This window comes from Vulpes vulpes, chromosome 13 (assembly GCF_048418805.1).
Source record: "Vulpes vulpes isolate BD-2025 chromosome 13, VulVul3, whole genome shotgun sequence".
In the NCBI taxonomy this organism is placed as follows: Eukaryota; Metazoa; Chordata; class Mammalia; order Carnivora; family Canidae; genus Vulpes; species Vulpes vulpes.
Window position 1 is genome coordinate 118,179,771 of NC_132792.1, and position 20,539 is coordinate 118,200,309.

General features: G+C 39.0%; 1 protein-coding gene across 8 annotated transcripts in view; it reads right to left on the reverse strand.

Moving 5' to 3' along the window:
* ASH1L (ASH1 like histone lysine methyltransferase) overlaps nt 1-20,539 on the reverse strand; it is a 173,686-nt gene that overhangs the window by 11,860 nt on the left and 141,287 nt on the right. For all 8 annotated transcript variants that reach the window (XM_072733565.1, XM_072733562.1, XM_072733566.1 and 5 more), the window contains 7 exons: nt 14,424-14,630; nt 14,149-14,295; nt 7,956-8,064; nt 7,396-7,560; nt 7,135-7,229; nt 4,971-5,128; nt 3,438-3,590 (listed from right to left, as the gene is read on the reverse strand). In XM_072733565.1, coding sequence (XP_072589666.1) covers nt 3,438-3,590; nt 4,971-5,128; nt 7,135-7,229; nt 7,396-7,560; nt 7,956-8,064; nt 14,149-14,295; nt 14,424-14,630 — 1,034 coding nt within the window. The remainder of the gene's footprint in view (nt 1-3,437; nt 3,591-4,970; nt 5,129-7,134; nt 7,230-7,395; nt 7,561-7,955; nt 8,065-14,148; nt 14,296-14,423; nt 14,631-20,539) is intronic.

Consider the following 20,539-nt stretch of genomic DNA (forward strand, 5'->3'; position numbering starts at 1 on the left):
GGGGCTGCCCCGAGACCCGTTCGTTTTCTTATAACAGTTTACTTTATATTATGAAAACAATTCAGGCTATGGGGTTACTGTCACTACTTTACCTACATTCTTTTTAAAAATTCTATTTTATGGGGCACCTGGGTGGCTCAGTCGGTTAAGCTCCTGACTCTTGGTTCTGGCTTAGGTCAAGATCTCAGGGTCATGAGATCGAGGCCCGTGTCAGCTTTGTGCTCAGTGGGGAGTCTGCTTGACATTCTCTCTCTCCCTCTCTCTCGCTCCTCCCCCGCTTGTGTGTACACTTTCTCAAATAAATAAAAATCTTTAAAAAAATTCTATTTTAGGGCAGCCTGGTTGGGTCAGTGGTTTAGCGCTGTCTCCAGCCCAAGGCGTGATCCTGGAGACCCGGGATCGAGTCCCACGTCGGGCTCCCTGCATGGAGTCTGCTTCTCCCTCTGCCTGTGTCTCTGCCTCTTTCTCTCTGTGTGTCTCTCATGAAAAAAAAAAAATAAATTCTATTTTATTACTGATGTATAGTTAACATATAATGTTGTATTAGTTTCAGGTGCACAACATTGTGATCTGACAATTCTGCATGTTACACAACATTCACTGCCATGATAAGTGCAGTCACCATCTGTCACCACACTTACAGACTATGTTCTCTCTCTCTTTTTTTTAAAAATATTTATTTATTTATTCATGAGAGACAGAGAGAGGCAGAGACATAGGCAGAGGGAGAAGCAGGCTCCATGTGGGGAGCCTGATGTGGGACTTGATTCTAGGACCCCGGGATCATGCCCTGAGCCGAAGGCAGATGCTCAACCGTAGACTACGTTCTCTAAGCTGTACTCTTAATCTCTATAACTTATTCTGTAACAGCAAGTCTGTACCTCTTAATCCCCTTTATCTAATTCATACCTCCACTTCCCACCCCTACCCTCCAGCAAACACCAGTTTGTTCTCTGTATTTAAGAATCTATTTGCTCATTTTGCTTTTTAGATTCCACATACAAGCAAAATCACAGGGATTTGTCTGCCTTACTTCACTAAGTATAATGCTCTGTAGGTCTACCCAAGTTGTCACAAATGGCAAGATTTCCTTTTTTCTCACAGCCAGTAATATTCCATTGTATGTATATTCCACCTCTTCTTTACCATTCATTTATGGATGGACCCTGGGCTGATTCTGTATTTTGGCTATTCAAAATAATGCTGCAGGGACTCCTGGATGGCTCAGTGGTTTGGCGCCTGTCTTCAGCCCAGGGCGTGATCCTGGGGTCCCGGGATCGAGTCCCACATCAGGCTCCCTGCATGGAGCCTGCTTCTCCCTCTGCCTAGGTCTCTGCTTCTCTCTTTCTCTGTATCTCTTATGAATAAATAAAGAAAATCTTAAAAAAAAAATTATGCTGCAAAAAATATAGGGATGCATTTATCCTTTTGAATTAGTATTTTCATTTTCTTTGGATAAATAGTGTGATTACTGGCTCATATGGTATTTTCTACCTATTTATATTTTGAATTCTTGTATTTTCTTTTTTCTTTCCTTTTTTTTTTTTTTTTTGAGATTTATTTGTATTTGTTTGAGAAGGGGAGTGAGCATGTAGGAGGCAGGGGAAAGGGGCAGAGTGAGAGAGAATCCTAAGCAGACTCTGTGCTGAGTGTGTAGCTTGACATGGGGCTTGATCTCACGACACAGAGAATACAGAGAATAACATCATGATCTGAGCTGAAACCAAGAGTTGGATGCTCAATGGACTGAGCCACCCACATAACCCCTCCATCTTTAATTTTTTGGGAACCTTTATATTCTACCCTTCTCTTTAGAAACTTATTTACTACAGTGAGATAAAAAGACTGTAATTTCATGCCCAGCATGTAGGGACATGTAGATATATTGGCAGAAGTTTCACATTAGATCAGATGGGGCTGGTTGGCAATGGGGAGTGTGACTTTTTCAGGATAGAAAGGGAACAGGTACCACAAAATTTTACACATTAGAACAGGCTGGTTCCTCCTTTCTTCTCTAGAACCTTAGATTAACAAAACTGCAAAGAGCCACTAAGGTATAGAGATAGGCAGTAGACTGAGAAAGAAAAGAGAAGGAAAATCAAGTTACTCAAAATCTAGGTAGAGGGAGGGAGGGATAGGCCAAAGTTGATGGCAAAAAGCTGCAATTATTTGTAAAATCTCTCATTTTAGGGATCCCTGGGTGGCGCAGCGGTTTGGCGCCTGCCTTTGGCCCAGGGCGCGATCCTGGAGACCCGGGATCGAATCCCACGTCGGGCTCCCGGTGCATGGAGCCTGCTTCTCCCTCTGCCTGTGTCTCTGCCTCTCTCTCTGTGTGACTATCATAAATCAATAAAAAAAAAATTAAAAAAAAAAAAATCTCTCATTTTAAACATCCCCAAATTTCCTGGTCAGAAAAAGTCACATACATTACCACACTACCTACCCCAAATTAAAAACTCTCCTTATTCAACCATCACTCACAATACATACTCAAAAGAGATCTTGAAAGAAGAAAGGAGTGTTAAAGGTGTTTGCATGAAAGTGCTTTAGAAAAAGCTCAGTCAGTAGAACGTGTGACTTTTGATCTCAGGGTTATAAACTGGAGTCCCATTTGGGTGTAGAGATTACTTAAAAAAAAAAAAAGATTTTATGTATTTATTTGAGAGCAAGTGAGAAGAGAGCACAAGCTGGGGGAGGGGCAGAGGGAGAAGCAGATTCCCTGCTCAGCAGGGAGCCTGATGCCTGACTTGATCCCAGGACCCTGAGATCGTGACGTGAACCGAAGGCAGAGGCTTCACTGACTGAGCCACCCAGGTGCCCCACCTACCAAAATCTTAAAAAAAAAAAATAAAAGAAACACTAAAATTGTACGTTCATAACACCCTTTTCCTTAATTTGCTAATTCCCTGCCTCATTCAGGAAAATTACATCCAAGACAGAGACCTTTATCTTTCTATCCTATAGCTAAAAAATGATTTCTAAATATAATATTTAACTATGGTAAAATTCTAATAAATATCAAAGACTTACACAGAAGGTCAAGGGATTTAGAAGCTCGCAACACGGCACACCTGGGTAGCTCAGTGGTTGAGCGTCTGCCTTTGGCCCAGGGTGTGATCCCAGTTCAGGGATTGAGTCTCGCAGCAGGCTCCCTGTGAGAAGCCTGCTTCTCCCTTTGCCTGTGTCTCTGCCTCTCTCTGTGTGCCTCTCATGAATAAATAAATAACATATTAAAAAAAAAAAAAAAAGAAGCAGCTCGCAACACCCCCCGGAGACTAAAACCAGTCCTATAAATCCCACACTCTGACGTCAGTAGAATGAAATAAATCTCAATTCCTAGCCCCGAACTGTTAGTTGTTCCTGGTCTCGGTGTCTCAGGTGAGGCTATGTGACATGAAGAAAGCTGAAGAGAAAGCCCTTGGGGTGAATATAGTCACCTTTGTAGGAGATGATGCCATCACAGATCTCTTTGAAGATTTGGGCGAGGCGGGCTGCCCGTGCCACCTCGATGTTTTCCTCTGCTGCTGCCAGTCGTCTTGTTCGAACCGATCGTGCTGTCTGCAGGGCGGAGAACTGGGTCATGAAGACGTCTGCAAGGACACAGTGAAAATCAGTTCTAGGTAAGAAGAACATTGTGTGGCTTTCTCTTCCCCCATGGATTCTTGCCATTTGCTCTATTTTCCTTGAAGTGATTAAGTAGATTAGCGATCATGGAGTTCTCTCCTCCTTAAAGAAATGTCAGGAAACCCTGGCATATACCACAGAGACCAAAGCAGCAAGTTAGAAGCACCTGATCTCAAGTGACCAAATGGTGTACAACATAGTGGCTGCAAAGCTGCACCTCAAAATGAGTCTGTGTTTGAATTCTGGCTTCATTACTTCTTAGCTTTGTGATCTTGGACTAGTTACTTATACTCCGTGTCTCAGCTTCTTGACTAAACCAGGGGAATACTGGTAGTGCTTCTCTCAGGAGGTAACCATGCAGATTAAATGAGAGAATGCTTTTAATGTGTTGAGCTCAGAGCCTGACCTATAAAAAAAGACTCAGGAAGAACTTGTTACCAGAAGACTGGACCTAATTGGGATTTAAGTTCAGAAAATTCATGCCAGTCAGGTTACTGATAGTATATAAGGCCAATTTCTATGCCAATCAGTTCCCATATAGCAGATTCCTTCATATGCTTCTACATTTGCTTCTACATTTTGAGGGAAAGAAGGAAAGACTCAAAGAGGAGCATGAGCTTTTGAACACTCTATATGCAGTTAGAAAGGATGTTTGGACAGGCCAGTGTCTCTGCTCTCAGTTCTTTTCTGGACAACAGATCGAACTCAGGAGTGCTATTACATTATTTTCTCAAGAAGCTTAGAGAACAGAAACCAGAAAGTCTGTGTATATTATGCTCATCTGAATGTGGGGGGAAGAAGGCTTCAAATTTACACTGCTGTCATCTTTTCCCACATATGATGTAATGATTTATGCATATGCAAGTTATTCTCCAGGTAGGAAGGGACACCAGGGACCCACTACCAATCACATGTCTGAACACTCTGAGGCCATAGGCAGTGTCTGGGAAGCTGGTGAAGGGGTTTCTTCCTATTCCCTAGAGCACAGCCTAGGAACTTGAACAGTTGGGATGGACAGGTGATTGCTAATAGACGCTTGTACACTGGGATATTAACTTTTCTGGTCCAGACTAAAAAGAATCATTGACTAGAATGAAAGTAAAATAATCATTTTGAGTGACATCTGGGTGGCTCAGCAGTTTGGTGCCTGTCTTCAGCTCAGGGCGTGATCCCGGAGTCCCGGGATCGAGTTCCACATCAGGCTCCCTGCATGGAGCCTGCTTCGCCCCCTGCTGTGTCCCTGCCTATCTTTCTATGTGTCTCTCATGAATAAATAAAATCTTAAAAAAAATCATTTTGAGACAATATTATGGAATTAACAGGAATGTTTCATTTCCAGGCTATACCAGACTTGATGTTCCCATCATCTCGGCAGATGCCATTCCAGCGGGTGTATAATGATGCAGAGTGGAGATTATCACTGGTATGCTTTACTTCCTCTTGTTTCTGTCGGATCTTCTCCCAGTTTCGGACCAAGAATACATGATGCTTTAACACGAAGTTCCTATAAGGAAGAAGTTTCTTTATTCAGTAACTCAGTAAGTTACATGTACACTGTATGTAAACCATTTCTTAAAATTAAATTAAAAAAAAGATTTTAAGTCCTCTCTATACCCACCATGGGGCTTGAACTTACAACCCAGAGATCAAGAGTCACATACTCTACTGACTGAGCCAGTTAGGTGCCCCTAAACCATTGTTAACATGATATAAAGGAATAATTATCAGTTAATCCAGCTATTATAAAATAATTATAGAGGCGCCTGGGTGTTCCAGTTGGTTAAACATTTGCCTTCGGTTGGGTCATGGTCTCAGGGCCCTGGGATTGAGCCCTGCATCAGGCTCCCTGCTCAGTGGGGAGCTTGCTTCCCTCTCCATCTGCTGCTCTGCCTACTTGTGTTGACTCTGTTAGATAGATAAATAAAATCTTACAAAAAAACCAAAAACACATGGGGAAACATAATTCAGTTTTGCGTCTTTTTCCCCCCTCCATATAACATTAAACGTTCCCCTCTATTATTTATAAATATCTGGCAAATACCACTTAAAAGCTGCACAAATTCTGGCAAGTAAGCAGTCTGACATGAAGGCAGAGATTTACCGAATATATATATACAAATTCTGAATGAGGTTGCCAAGAAGAAGCATGGGCTCAGGATTAGTGGTAACAAGAACTGGACAGGCAGATAAAGGCAAAGACATTTCAGATAAACATGCACTGGGCAACCTACTTTCGGTGCAGTAGCTCAAAGTAGATCTCTAAGCTTAGATAAGTGATGTGTATCTTGAAACACCCTCCACAGTTTGATGATTCCATAATTTGATCCCCACCCCAGTGCACATATATAAACAGATGTGATACTGGATTAAATCTCAAATTGTAGGCCTCAGTAAATTAAAATTAGACCAATTTTATAGTTCCTAACTTAGCGACACTGAAATCATCTGGGAGCTTTATGATACTGATGCCTGCCTGGGTTCCACCTCTGAAAATTCTGCTTTAAGTGATCTGAGGTGTGGCATGGGCATTAGTTTTTTTTTTTTTTTTTTTTTTTCATTAGTTGGTTTTAAAAACTCCCTAGGCTAATATGCAGCCAAAGCAGAAAACCACTGGACTAGATGATCTGTTTTCCTGAAGTTTAAAATTTCTATGACTCAAGTGATACAGGATGAGAGGGACTAAAGTAAAGTAATAAATGCAGATGAACTTTCTAAGATATTGGAATGTATGGTCAGGGAAGATGTAGAATATGTCCCAAGACAATTTGAAACATAGGACATACGTATTTACTTTGCTTGCTTCTGACATGGACAAATCTTACCTGAATATAGAGAAGAGCAAAAATGATCGCTAAAGATATTTTTTACTGCTCTATTAATGTATTAACAAAGCAAGGAATCTTGATCTTTTCTGTGCCATGGATTCCTTTGGCAGCCTGGTGAAGCCCATGCAACCCTTCTCTGAACAAAGTTTTAAAGTATTTAAAAAATTTTAGATTAAAAAATTTTAATTTTTTGTACACAGGGTTAAAAGGAAACCAAATATACTGAAAATGTTTTCAGAATATTAAAAGAAAAACCCTGAAATTGTGATATAGAAAAAAATGTTAATTTTTTAACACATGACAAGATCTAGTGGTGGGTTTAACCACCACAGTAATTTTAAGGTAGAGATCTTGTAAACGATACTTTGAGATATTTGTAATACTGTAACAGGATATGAAAATGTGAACATTGGTGGGTAAAGTCATGGGAACTGCAAATACTACACACACACACACACACACACACACACACACACACATTTTGCCTATGATCATATTTGAAGGAAATGCTCAATTTCAGTTAGAAATTAGGGAAAATAAAGACATATAACCCCTGCCCATCCAAATTTATAGATCCCTGATTCTTGGTGAAAGACCTCCTGCAAAAAAGAATGACTCAACCAGATCTTTAATAATTTTTAAAGCGACAAACACTTCACACGAACCAAGAAAACCTCCTTTTTACCTCTCTCGATTAGACATTGGCTTCATTTGTAATTGGGGGGTCAATCTTGTTGGAGTGTTGATGTTTTCACTGGGTTCTTCGGAGAGATGGCCTCTCTGAAAAACATGTGGATCAGATGGCAGGAAAGAAAGGGTCAATCAGAAATCCCCTTGAAGAGTACTGGAACCACTTTAAGATGCCACCCTCCTTGTATGTAGCCCTTATCTCTAACTGCCCCTCAGTGGCTGTGCAGGGAAAGCCATGAATGAGATCATTATTCACCCTTTTCTTCAGCTTGTGCTTAGACTTTCTCTTCTCTTTTGACCGTCCAGACTTTTTATGTGTAGCCACAGGCTGGCTGCTTTTGCTGCTGGTGAGTCCGTTCACACGCTGACTCTTGCCCCCAATGATTCCTCGACATTTCTCAAAGCCGCACTTACACAGTTGCTTGGAAAGGAAAGAGAGGACTTTTGGCCTACAGTCTCACAAGTTCAAACAGAATGCCTGAGCATCTGGACACCCAAAAGCAAGTTTGAGTCAAGATATTTTTGTACAGAGGAAAATAATTGAGAGTAAAATAAATATAAATACGTTTCCATGGAAAAGAAAGATTAAATTTTGGGAAAACTTCACTAGGCAAGTTAAGAACTGACTGAACACCAAACTCGACTGAGTAGTCTCCTTCTACAGAGTTCTGAGATCATAATGGAGAGTTGGCACCCTACTAAGTGGGGTGAAAACTGCCTTCTCCAATGTACTTCCCAATGGCTGCAGATCAGTTAACATATTTACAGAACGCCAGTGACAACATTCAACTTCCCTCTTGGACTGATTTTGCTTACCTGTTTCTCAACATTAAAGGAATGGAAATTGTAATCATAAGTGAGCTCGGTACCAGCTGGCATATCTTTAAGAGCATACAGTCCAATCCGGTATACTCCATTGACAGACCTACAGAAAAGAAGAGGGTTAAAGGTAGAGATTCTTTTTATTTTTAAAGATTTTGAGAGAGAAAGAGAGAAGCAAATGAAGCAGCAGGCAGAGGAAGAGGGAGAAACAGGTTCCTTGCTGACCAGAGAGCCTGATGATGGGGCTCGATCCCAGGTTCCTGAGATCATGACTTGAGCCAAAGGCAGATGCTTCACTAACTGAGCCAACCAGGTGCCCCAAGGCAGAGATTCTTTTTTTTAAAAAAATTTTTAAACTTTTATTTATTTATGATAGTCACAGAGAGAGAGAGAGAGAGGCAGAGACATAGGCAGAGGGAGAAGCAGGCTCCATGCACTGGGAGCCCAACGTGGGATTCGATCCCGGGACCCCAGGATCACACTCTGGGCCGAAGGCAGGCACTACACTGCTGAGCCACCCAGGGATCCCCAATTCTTATTTATTTTTAGAGAGGGTAAGGGAGGGAGGGGGGGGGGGACGGAGGCAGGGAGAGAAAGAGAGAGAGAGAAGACAAGAGAGGCAAGAGGCAGAGCGAGAGGAACAGAGAAAATCTTAGGCAGACTCCACACCCCATGTCGAGCAAGACACAGGGCTTGACCCCACAACCCCGAGATCATGACCTGAGCCAAAATCAAGAGTCCAACATTCAACCAACTGAGCCACCCAGGTACCCCTGGGAGGGGATTCCTGTATGGAATCCTAGATGTATAGTTAGCTTGTTGAATTTATATATCTTTACACCTGTGTAACTTCCCAGAAACCTCTCTCTCTCAATTAGTACCTTTTTCCACACAGTATCTGTTACAATTCCAAACTCTACCACTACAGTCTAGTTTTGTCTCTTTTGAACCTCAAATAAATGGAATAATACACTGAAGGAGGTAAATACAATCATATGCTTGGTTCTTCCACACGATGTTACACTGTAGCTGTGATGTATCTTTGCTATATAACATTCCATTGTGTAAATACAGCACAATTTAGATACTTGTTCTGTTGATAAATATTTGGATTGCTTGTAGTTTTTAGCTGTTATACAACAATTTCTGTGGATATTCCTGCACATGTTCTTTTGAACATGAACACTCACTTCTGTTAGGGAAATACTTAGGACTGGTGTTCTGGGGTTACTGGGTATGCTTAGCTTTGATAGGCACTGGCAAACATTTTTTTAAACGTGGTTATATAGCAATTTACACTTCTACCAGCATCTAAAAGCATTTGTGTCATACTACATACTTAGCAACACTCTGTCATTCTTTGATTGTAGCCATTTTAGGGGAGTATGTAGTAGTTTTCCAACACAGTTTACTATTTCTCTTGGATGGTTAAAGATATTAAGCACCTATTTATGTGTTTATTGACTACTTTTTTTTTTTTTTTAAAGATTTTATTTGACAGAGCGAGAGTGAGCATGAGCAGCAGAGAGAGAGGGAAAGGAGAAGCACGTTTCTCGCTGAATGCAGAGGAGGATGCAGGGCTTGATTCCAGGATCCTAAGATCATGACCTGAGCTGAAGCCAGACACTTAACTGACTGAGCCACCCAGGTGCCCCTTTATTGAATACTTTAAAAATTTCTTTGATTTTCCCAATCTTTGAACTATTTTAAAAACTAGATTTTCTTATTTATTTGTAGATTCTGGATTTAACAAGAAGTTAACCGGGCCTATATTTCTTTTTTTTAACAATATTGTTAGGTTTCAGATGAAGGTTATAGCAGCCTTTTGAAATGGAAGAATTTATATGATATTGATAGTATAGACATTATTTCTTAAGTATATAGATAATTATCAATGAAGATATTTGAGCCTGGAGCTTCTTTTGTCAGAAACTGTTATTATACATTCAATTTCACTGGTAGACATTTGCATTTTTTATCTCTTCTTGTGCTGTTTTTGGTAAGTTGTGTTTTTTCAAGGAATTTGTTAATTTCATTTAACTTTCTAAATAGAAGAAAGTTGTTCAGGAAAATAAACTGCGGTGAATTACACAAAGAACATTAGCCCAGAATAAAAATCAATAATTTAACAACACGGATAAATTGTAAAGCCATTCTAAGTGAAAGAAGCCAGACACAGATTTATGTATATGCATTTCAGCAATAGGCAAAACAAATCTGGTGATGGAAACCACATCACTGCTTGCCTTCGAGGTGGTGAGCTTGTACATTTGAAACAATGGAAACATTCTATATGTTGATAAGGATGTGGGTTGTATGGGTGTATACATCTGTAAAAATGGATGGCAATTTCCACTTAAAATCTGTGTCTCTACCGAATTCATAAAGTTAAAAAACTTACAAAAATAGAGTTGCTCAAACTATCCAATTATCTTTTAAAAAGTGATGTTAAAACACACATAACATAAAATCTACCATCTCAACCATTTTAAAGTGTACCGTTCAGGGATATTAAGTATATCCACACTGTGGCACAGCCAACACCATCAACCATGCTCCCAGCTCCTTTCATCTTGTAAGACTGAAATATACTTACAGTAATCACCTGTTCCTTTTATGATTTTGAATACCGTTATATACCCCCAACCACTTATGATTTTGAATACCGTGAAGTACCTGATACAAGCAGAATTGTACAATATTTGTCTTTTTGTGACTATTTTCACTTGGCATGAAGCCATCAAGATCCATCCATGATGTAGGATATTGCAAAATTTCCTTCCTTTTTGAAGATGATTTAGTTCCACTGTATATATGTATACCACATTTTGCTTATTTATTCACCCACTGATGGACACATGGACTGTTTCCACATTTGAGCTGTTATGAATGTTGCTGGGAGGAATATGAGGGTGCAGATACATCTTCAAAACTGTGCTCAGTCCTTTTGCATAAATACTCAGAGATGGAATTGCTAGGTCATATGGTAATTTTATTTTTAATTTTTTGAGGTTCCTCCATATGGTTTTCTTCAAGTAGAAATACCATTCTTCACTCCCACACACCATGTGAAAGGATCTTAATTCATCCATGTCCTCACCAACACTAGTTTTCTGTGATTTTGACAGTAGCCATTCTAATGGGTGTGAGGTGGTGTATCATTGTGTGTGTGTGTGTGTTTTAAAGGTTTTATTTATTTGAGAGACAGAGCGAGAGAGATCACAGAGGTAGCTCTATTTGTAATTTTTTTTTTTTTTTAAAACAGGCTCCTTATGACCCTGAGATCAAGAGTTGCATGCTTCGTTTACTGAGTCAGTCTGGTGCCCCTGAGTTTATTTTTTTGAGGAAACTCCACACTGTTCCATAGTGGGTGCACCAAGTTACATTCTCAACAGTGCACAAGCGTTCGTTTTTCTCCTCTTCCTCACCAACATTTGTGTTGTCTTTTTGATGAAAGCCATTTCAACAGGTGTGAGGTGTTATTTCACTGTGGTTTCAGTTTGCATATCTCTGATGTTTAAGTGATGTTGAGCCCCTTTTCATGTACCTGTTGGCCATCTGCATGACTTCTACAGAAAGATGTCCATTCAGATCATTTGCCCGTTTTTAAAAATTGGACTGCTTTCTTGCCACTGAGTTGTGGTTCTTTTTTTTTCTTTTTTAAAAAATTTTTATTTATTTATGATAGTCACATACAGAGAGAGAGAGAGAGAGAGGCGGAGACACAGGCAGAGGGAGAAGCAGGCTCCATGCACCGGGAGCCCGATGTGGGATTTGATCCCGGGCCTCCAGGATCACGCCCTGGGCCAAAGGCAGGCACTAAACCGCTATACCACCCAGGGATCCCCGAGTTGTGGTTCTTTATATATTTTATGTATTACCACTTATCAGATATATAAATTGCAAATATTTTCTCCCATTTGAGGATTCCCGTTTTATTTTGTTGATGGTTTCCTTTGCTTTATAGAAAAGTTATAGTTTGATATAATCCACTTGCTTAGTTTACTTTCGTTGCTCTTTGCTTTTGGTGTTAAACCCCAAAAATCCTCACCAAGACTGATGTCAAGGAGCTTAAAGCTTACTCCCTATGGTTCCTTCTAGGAATATTATGATTTCAGGTGCCACCTTCAAGTGTTTAAAACATCTTGGCTTGATTTTTGTGTATGGTATGAAACTGGGGTCCAGTTTCATTCTTTTTTGTGTGGTTGTCAAGTTTTCCCAACACAACTTATTGAATAGACTGTGTGTTCCTTACTATGTATTAACGGCTCCTTTGATATAAATTAATTGATCATACAAGCATGGGTTTATTTCTGAGCTCTCTATTCTATTTGTGTCATTTTTAAGCCAATACTATACTGCTTTGATTACTATAGTTTCACAATATAATTTGAAATCAGGATGTGAGATGTCTTTACCTTTCTTCTTCTTTTGCAATTGCTTTCACTATTTGGAGGTCTGAGGATCCTTTGGTCAATTTCTCTGAAATTGGCCACTGAAATTTTGATTTTTATTACATTGAATTTGTAGACTGCTTTAGGCAGTATGGATGTTTTAACAATATTAATTCTTCCATTCCATGAGCATATGATGTCATCCATTTACTTGAGCCTTCTTCAATTATTTTCATTAACAAATTAGCATTTTCAATGTACATGCCTTTCACATCTTCGATTAAACTTACTCTTAGGTATTTTATTTTCCATGCTGTTTTGCAAATGGGATTTTTTTCCCCTTAATTTCTCTGATAGTTCATTATTAAGAGTATGGAAATGTAACTGAGTTTTATATTTTGATTTTGTATTCTAAAACCAGTTAACTGACTTCAATTATCAGTTCTAACAACTGGGAGAGTGTTTAGGGTTTCCTATGTATAAAGTCACATCCTCTGCAATGGAGACGGTTCTACTTCTCCAATTAGGTTATGTTTTATTTCTTTTTCTTGCCTAATTGCTCTGGCCAGAAGTTCTAGTACTATGTTGAATAAAAGTGGTGGGAGTTGCCTTTTCCTGATTTTAAGAGTAAAAGCTTTCAGACTTTCACCATTAAGATGTTGGCTGGGGATCCCTGGGTGGCGCAGCGGTTTGGCGCCTGCCTTTGGCCCAGGGCGCGATCCTGGAGACCCGGGATCGAATCCCACGTCGGGCTCCCGGTGCATGGAGCCTGCTTCTCCCTCTGCCTGTGTCTCTGCCTCTCTCTCTCTCTCTGTATGACTATCAAAAATAAATAATTAAAAAAAAAAAAAAAAAGATGTTGGCTGTGGGCTTGTTTTTTTTTTTTTTTTTAATTTTTATTTATTTATGATAGTCACACAGAGAGAGAGAGAGGCAGAGACACAGGCAGAGGGAGAAGCAGGCTCCATGCACCGGGAGCCCAATGTGGGATTCGATCCGGGGTCTCCAGGATCGCGCCCTGGGCCAAAGGCAGGCGCCAAACCGCTGCGCCACCCAGGGATCCCTGTGGGCTTGTATTATATGGCCTTTACTATTTGAGGTATGTCCCTTTATACCCACTTTGTTTAGTCTTTATTGTAAATGGATGTTGAATTCCATTCTGTCACTTGACTGGAGAGTTTAAGTCCTATACTTTTTTGTTTTTAAGATTTCATTTTTGTTTTTTAAAGATCTTTGAGAGGGTGAGAGACAGCACATGAGATAGTGTGCATGCAGTAGGGAGGGGTAGGGGAAGAAGCACTTTCCACTGAGCAGGGAGCCTGATGCAGGACTTGATCCCAGATCTCTAGGATTACAGCCTGGTCTGAAGGCGGCGCTAAATCACGAAGCCACCTGGGCTGCCCTGAATTGTTTTTTAAGATGTAATTTTTTACAGTTAAGAGTCTTTTCTATTTTACTTATTTTTGTTTCTCATTGCTAACAAATCCAGTGGGCATGTAATAAATATGCTGAGTGACCTAACAGGAGAAGAACCATGTAACACAGTGCCTGGCACACAGTAAGCAGTCGGTAAGTATTCGGTATTACCATTATTATATATATTGTATTTTTCTGGGAATAGTTATGATGAAGTGAAAAAATGGCAGTAGTATCTCTCTGGAGGTATGGTACAACAGGGAATTGCCTGAGGTGCTTGTGTAAGCTGACTGGCACTGAGGGAAGACTCATCTCTTTGACCCTCAATGCCTTCTGCTCCCTTGGATTCGTGGATTCACCCTCCCCTGCTTCCTTACCATTTCTGCATTTCACAGTTTGGGTCACAGCTGTGGTTGATGAATCGGGCCTCATTACCCATCCGATAACTGTCAATCACCATCCCACTATCCAGGTTCAGGCAATAGTGGTCACTGTGATTATGATACTGCTCAATCATTCTGTTCCTAAAGAGGAGAAGAAGAATTGAAAGTCAGTTAGTGATTAAGTTGAAAGTAAATCTGAAATCTTCCATTCTCTATTCTAATTTGGTACCTTTGCCATTTTACTGGAGTATCATTATTCATCACTGTACCTGAACTCCTGTTCGCTGACAACCTCCCCTAGGTATTCAATGATGAACTGCCCAGCTTTTAGGGGTTCTTTGGTTCTGATTCCCCAACCTTTTTCCTCAGCTCGAAATCGTTCTAGACACTGCACCCACTCATGCCTCTGTATCCTCTGGTTACAGCACTGCTCACCACAGGGGCAAGTGTTAGGGGAACACTCAGCAAAGATCATTCTAGAAAAAAAAGAGATAACTGTATGTCAATATATATGCCTTCATGAGTCCATATTTGTTTTACAGGAACTTTTAAAATGAATACAGTAAATTAACAAGGTTGGATTGGTTAACAAGGTTCATAAGGACAAAGAGTATACAGCTTCAGAACAGAATACAGAATACCGAAAATTTCAAAGTCAAGTTACAAACACTGAATAGATTAAGCTAATGGTCCACTAAGCATCTTGAGTAAACACTATCATATTTAGCTTTGTTCTAAGAATTAAACTACAGGGCAGCCTGGGTGGCTCAGCGGTTTAGCACTGCCTTCAGACCAGGCCGTGATCCTGGAGACCTGGGATTAAGTCCCACATCCAGCTCCCCACATGGAGCCTGCTTCTTCCTCTGCCTGTGTCTCTGCTTCTCTCTCTCCTTATGTCTCTCATGAATAAATAAATAAATAAAATCTTTGAAAAAAAAGATAAAACTCATAAGTTAAAAAAAATTAAACTACAATAAAACTACACCCCCCACAAAAAAGATAAAACCACGACCCAGAGAGGAATTAATAATTTGAAGGTTACATGGCATTCTTGTTTTGAAGCAGCTCAAATTGTAGTAAAATCACACATAAACTTTAAACTGTAAATATTTTTAAGTATATAGTTCAGTACATTTGCACTATTGTTGTTTTATAATAATAATTTTATATTTCATTAGTGTAAATGACATTTCCATATTGGAAATAACATTTCTAGTTTTTATACTAGAATCTATAACCTCTAGTAAATTGACAAGCAAAAAATTCTCAACATAGTAAAGTTGTTTTGAACATGTCTTCTCCTTTCTTTTTTTACATTTCTGGATCTTTCACAGAAGCCATTTAGTTTTGGCATATGGTTTAGAATCCCAGTAAGGGTACCATTATTTTCTTGACCCTCCCTTGTTTTAATCATGTTCAGTATATATACATATACATATACATATACATATACATATACATATACATATATATGTATATATATGTATGTACAGACACACATAACTTACAAAACTTGTAAAGAAAGGATTTAACATTTTATAGTATAAAGTACTTTCACAGACATTCTTCAAATAACCATCCAGGACAAAACACATAGTGTCACATAAATAAGGAGTAAGCAGAGAAAGAACATACCCACTAGATTATTCCACTTAAGACAATTAGTTTAACTTGTGAGAAAGACATTGTGTTACTGTCAAATTCACCACCTTTATTCTTTCTTTTAATAAATTCTTTGCTGCATAAATACTACTGAACACCTCTCCTGAAAATGTTTTCCCTCTTTATCTTTTATGATAATGGATTTTCCACCTTTCCAATAATAAGTCCTTAAAAAAAAACATAAAACAAACATCCTTTTTTCTCCTCTATACCTTCCATGGCACTTTCCGGTTCCTCTTATCCTTAGAAGTCTCATTCATAGCAGGTGGGGGGATGGGGTTAACTGGGTGATAAGCATTACGGAGACCATGTAATGTAATGAGCACTGAATATAATACAAGACTGATGAATCACTGAACTCTACCTCCGAAACTAATAACACACTGTATGTTAATTAACTGAATTTAGAGACGCCTGGGTGGCACAGTGGTTTGGCTCAGGGCATGATCCTGGGGTCCTGGGATTGAGTCTGCATTGCGCTTCCTGCATGGAGCCTGCTTCACCCCTATGTCTCTGCCTCTCTCTGCGTCTCTAATGAATAAATGAATAAAATCTTTCAAAAAAATTTAATTGAATCTAAATTTTAAAAAAAGGAAAAAAAAGGCTCATTCATATTCATAGTTGCAACTGTAACCACCTCTTCCTTGAATTTCCACCTGAATTTTCATCATACCTCAAAACACATAAAACAATAAAATTTATGTGGATAAGAGAACTAAAGTATAACAGAGTGCTGAGATGAAAGATTTTAAAATTAATTAAAAAATTTTTCTGCCAGAGAACACTCATTAGACATTTCTAGAGTTGAAGGCATTGAAATATATTCCATTCATTTCAATGATCAAGATAAGCCCTTTATGTAAAAAGTAAAACATGTTTCTAGTCATTGTATCTGAGAAACAAAACTGTAAACTTATCAAAATCTGAAAGTAGGTGCTGTACACTAAGATGTGAAGTTGTTGATTTACTGCATAAACTGCCATTCTTTTTAGCCATATAATGCCATTCATTTTAAGACCAGAGAATCTTCCCCTTCTAAATATAGACCTACATAGGAAAGCTCTTTCCCTCGCATGGTGAGATTTAATGTTAAATAGTTGCTGGCAAATGTACTAGTGTGACCTAACTAGCTATGGAGGTCAGGTCACCCCTTGGGAGTGGAGACAGGTTCTTATTTGAAAAATATTCCCACTATAAATCATGCCAGGTAAGGCAGGAGTAAGCCTTGGAGGCAGGGAAGAGGAACCTCTCTACTTTTTTGGGACCGAGGATTTGAAGGTCTACTGCTCTTCTACAGCAAAAGTGAAGGCTCCTGGAAATTCTCACTGGGCAAGCGGAAGTAAATGATACTCAACAAAGGAGCACAGACAGGATCTAATGGGGAGTTAGCCAAGGACGCTGATATTCAATTTGCAGCCTGTGAACTTGAGAGTTACCCACTTCTGGTGGCATTACAAGGCTTACCTAGAAATGTACTCTTATCTTCCTCTAAATATTTGGCTTTGTTATATGTAACATGTTTGTTGTGGAGAACTAAGAAAGTGGGCTCTATATGTAGTGTGAGCAAATGGGTATAGAGTAAAAAAGCAGCCTGAAATGTCTGCTCTAGGCAAAGTGGCAATGTGAACTGTTCTGAAGCAGTAATGGGATTGATATGGATGGTATACAGAAACAAATATTAACTTGAGAAGAGCTTATAGAATTAATAAATAACTGATCATTCTCAGAAATTGTTTAGAAGAGAGGACATGTTCTAAAAATATTATTCATAAAAATGATTACTATTTTTTTTGAAGATTTTATTTATTTATTCATGAGAGACACACACAGACAGAGGCAGAGACACAGGCAGAGGGAGAAGAAGGCTCCATGCAGGGAGCCCAATGCGGGACTCGATCCCGGGATTCTAGAAGCACACCCTGGGCTAAAGGCAGACACTAAAACTGCCGAGCCACCCAGGGATCCCCTCTATTACTTGTTTTTAAAAATAGTCCTGAATTCAGTTTTCATTGGGCTACATGAGCCTTACATAGACATAAAATTGAATCTTATAGATTCAATTCAATTCGAGTTTTTCTCACAAATATTTACAAAACCTTGAATACAAAGACAAGAAAGACATTTTAAGTGGCTCTATTTAACTAAATTATGTGGGTTACTTTTAAATATATGCGGAAGTACCCATTGGATAATATATTTTAATTTTTCTTAGGTATTTATGCATTTATCATCTCATTCATTAGATGCATGAATATATACGGTTCATATTCTCATGATATAAAGTTGGTGGCACTGTATTTGAGTTTTTTTTTTTTTAAAGAAAGGCAACACAATGGAAAGCACAAATGTGAAACTCATACTAACAAAGATGATACAAGACAATGTAATTATGTAAAGGTAAATATTCAGATTTCAATTCTATGTTATTAAAAGACTAATAATGACTTATATAACAGTGTATAGAGTGGAAAGAACATGACTGACTTTCGAATCAAACATATGTGGGTCCAAATTCTATCACCTAAGTGTTATAAATGTAATACAGAACAATTTACTATCCTAAGTCCAAGATCTTTCATTTCTAAAATATCAAACTATTACCTATCTTACTAGACTAATGCGAAAAAGAGAACTAACCAATGTGATAGTAGCTATATTACGGCAACTCCACTGACAATAAAACATAAAAAATAGCAATGTTAGCATAAAAAGGAATGCAAACTTAAAGAATTTTAAAGACATATGATATTGCCAAACATTAAGCCAGTGAAGTATCAAAGCACCAAAAATAAAGTTAGATGTGAATACCTAAATGAGGTAGAACTATGGGGAAGTGAGTATATTCATATCCTGGTGGTTATAACCCAAATTAACTCATTATTTTATGAGAGCTACTGGATAATACACAGTAAGAAATATATAAATGTTCATATAGTTTGTACAGGTAATTCTTCTTCTGAGAGCACACCCTAAGGATTAAAAAAAAAAAAAAGGAATCCACACAGTTTTACAGTAGTGCTATTTTTTTTTTAAATTTTTTTATTTATGTATGATAGTCACAGAGAGAGAGAGAGAGAGAGAGGCAGAGACACAGGCAGAGGGAGAAGCAGGCTCCATGCACCGGAAGCCCGATGTGGGATTCAATCCCGGGTCTCCAGGATTGCGCCCTGGGCCAAAGGCAGGTGCTAAACCGCTGTGCCACCCAGGGATCCCAGTAGTGCTATTTTTAATAGCAAAACACTGAAATAATTTGAATGATGAGTCACAGAAGGTTGGCGGATGAGGGCATACCAACCTATGGAAGATAAGAGAACTCCTAAAAATGGTGAGCTTGTGGACCACACTAATACATAAAAGTGTGTGTGTGTGTGTGTGTGTGTGTGTATACATATGTGGTGTGAGCAAATGGGTATAAATTGTCTCATAAAATCTCACTCCTGGCCCCCCATACATACACATATATGTATGTACACACACACACACACACACACGAAAAAAAAGACCTAACAAGAAAAAAAGTATATAGAAAAAACATCTGTGAGTGAAAAAAAGTCAGTGCACAACACAGACTAGGCCAGCAGCTATGACTCCTAAAATCGTATGTATGTATGTATAAGATGTGAATTAACAATGGTGTTGTAAGACAATTTAGAAGCCGGCATGTTAACACTGGAGATAGTAAAACATAGATTCCCTGAGCCCATAGGACAGTTGACTAGAGACACTGGGGAAGCAGTAGTCTTTGGCCAGGAAAATTCTCTAGGAAAGGAAGTACTGATGTAAAGTTCATTGGCTCTTTTTTGCCCCAACTTAAAATCACAGTTTTGATCTCCAAACCAATCAAACTCCATACTTTCATTTTCTAACAGCATAACCAACTCTCATCAGCATCACTGACCCAGTCAGCATATGTGCATCTATGTGCTTATGCTAAGCATAAGGATAACCAACCTAATTTTCCTTCAGAATAGATCATGCCTTTCTTCTTTCTCACTGCCACCATCCTACCTTAATCCTTCATCATGGCTACCATGTACGGAGATCTAAGAAAGTTTCTAAACTATGGTGAATACTTTATGAACATTGTCTCATAAAATCTCACTCCTGGCCCCCCCATAAAGAAGGTACTACTTTTATTAGAGGGGCTAAATGACTTTCCTCAGGTCTCCTAAGTAGTAAGAGGACTTAAACCTGGGTATGGTAAGACTCTAAATTTCATTCTTTTTTTGTTACTCTAGCCCATGTGATGGGCTACATGCTTGTGTCTCCATAAATTAACAGCTGAAGCTGTAGCACCCAGTATAATGATTATTGGAGGTAGAGCCTTTGGGAGGTCATTTGGCTTACATTAGGGAATAAAGGTAGGAACCACATGATGGAATTAGTGTCCCTATAGAAAGAGGAACAGAGAGCTCTTTCTCCACAAGCACACACTAGGGGAAGACCCAGGAGCACATGGGAGAAAGTGGCCGTCTATAAGCCAGGACATGGGTCCTCACCAAACATTAAATAAAATACTTGCATCTTGACCTTGGACTTCCAGACTCCAGAACGTTAAGAAATAAATTTCTGCTGTTTAAGCCACCAGGGTTATGGTATTTTGCCATTAATGGCCCAAGTAGATTAGGATAGCCCAACAATTAGGTTTTATATAGCTTTGCGCAATTCCATGAGAAGAAACCAAAGAGCTTATTTAACTTTTCCCTCCAAATGAAGCGTCATC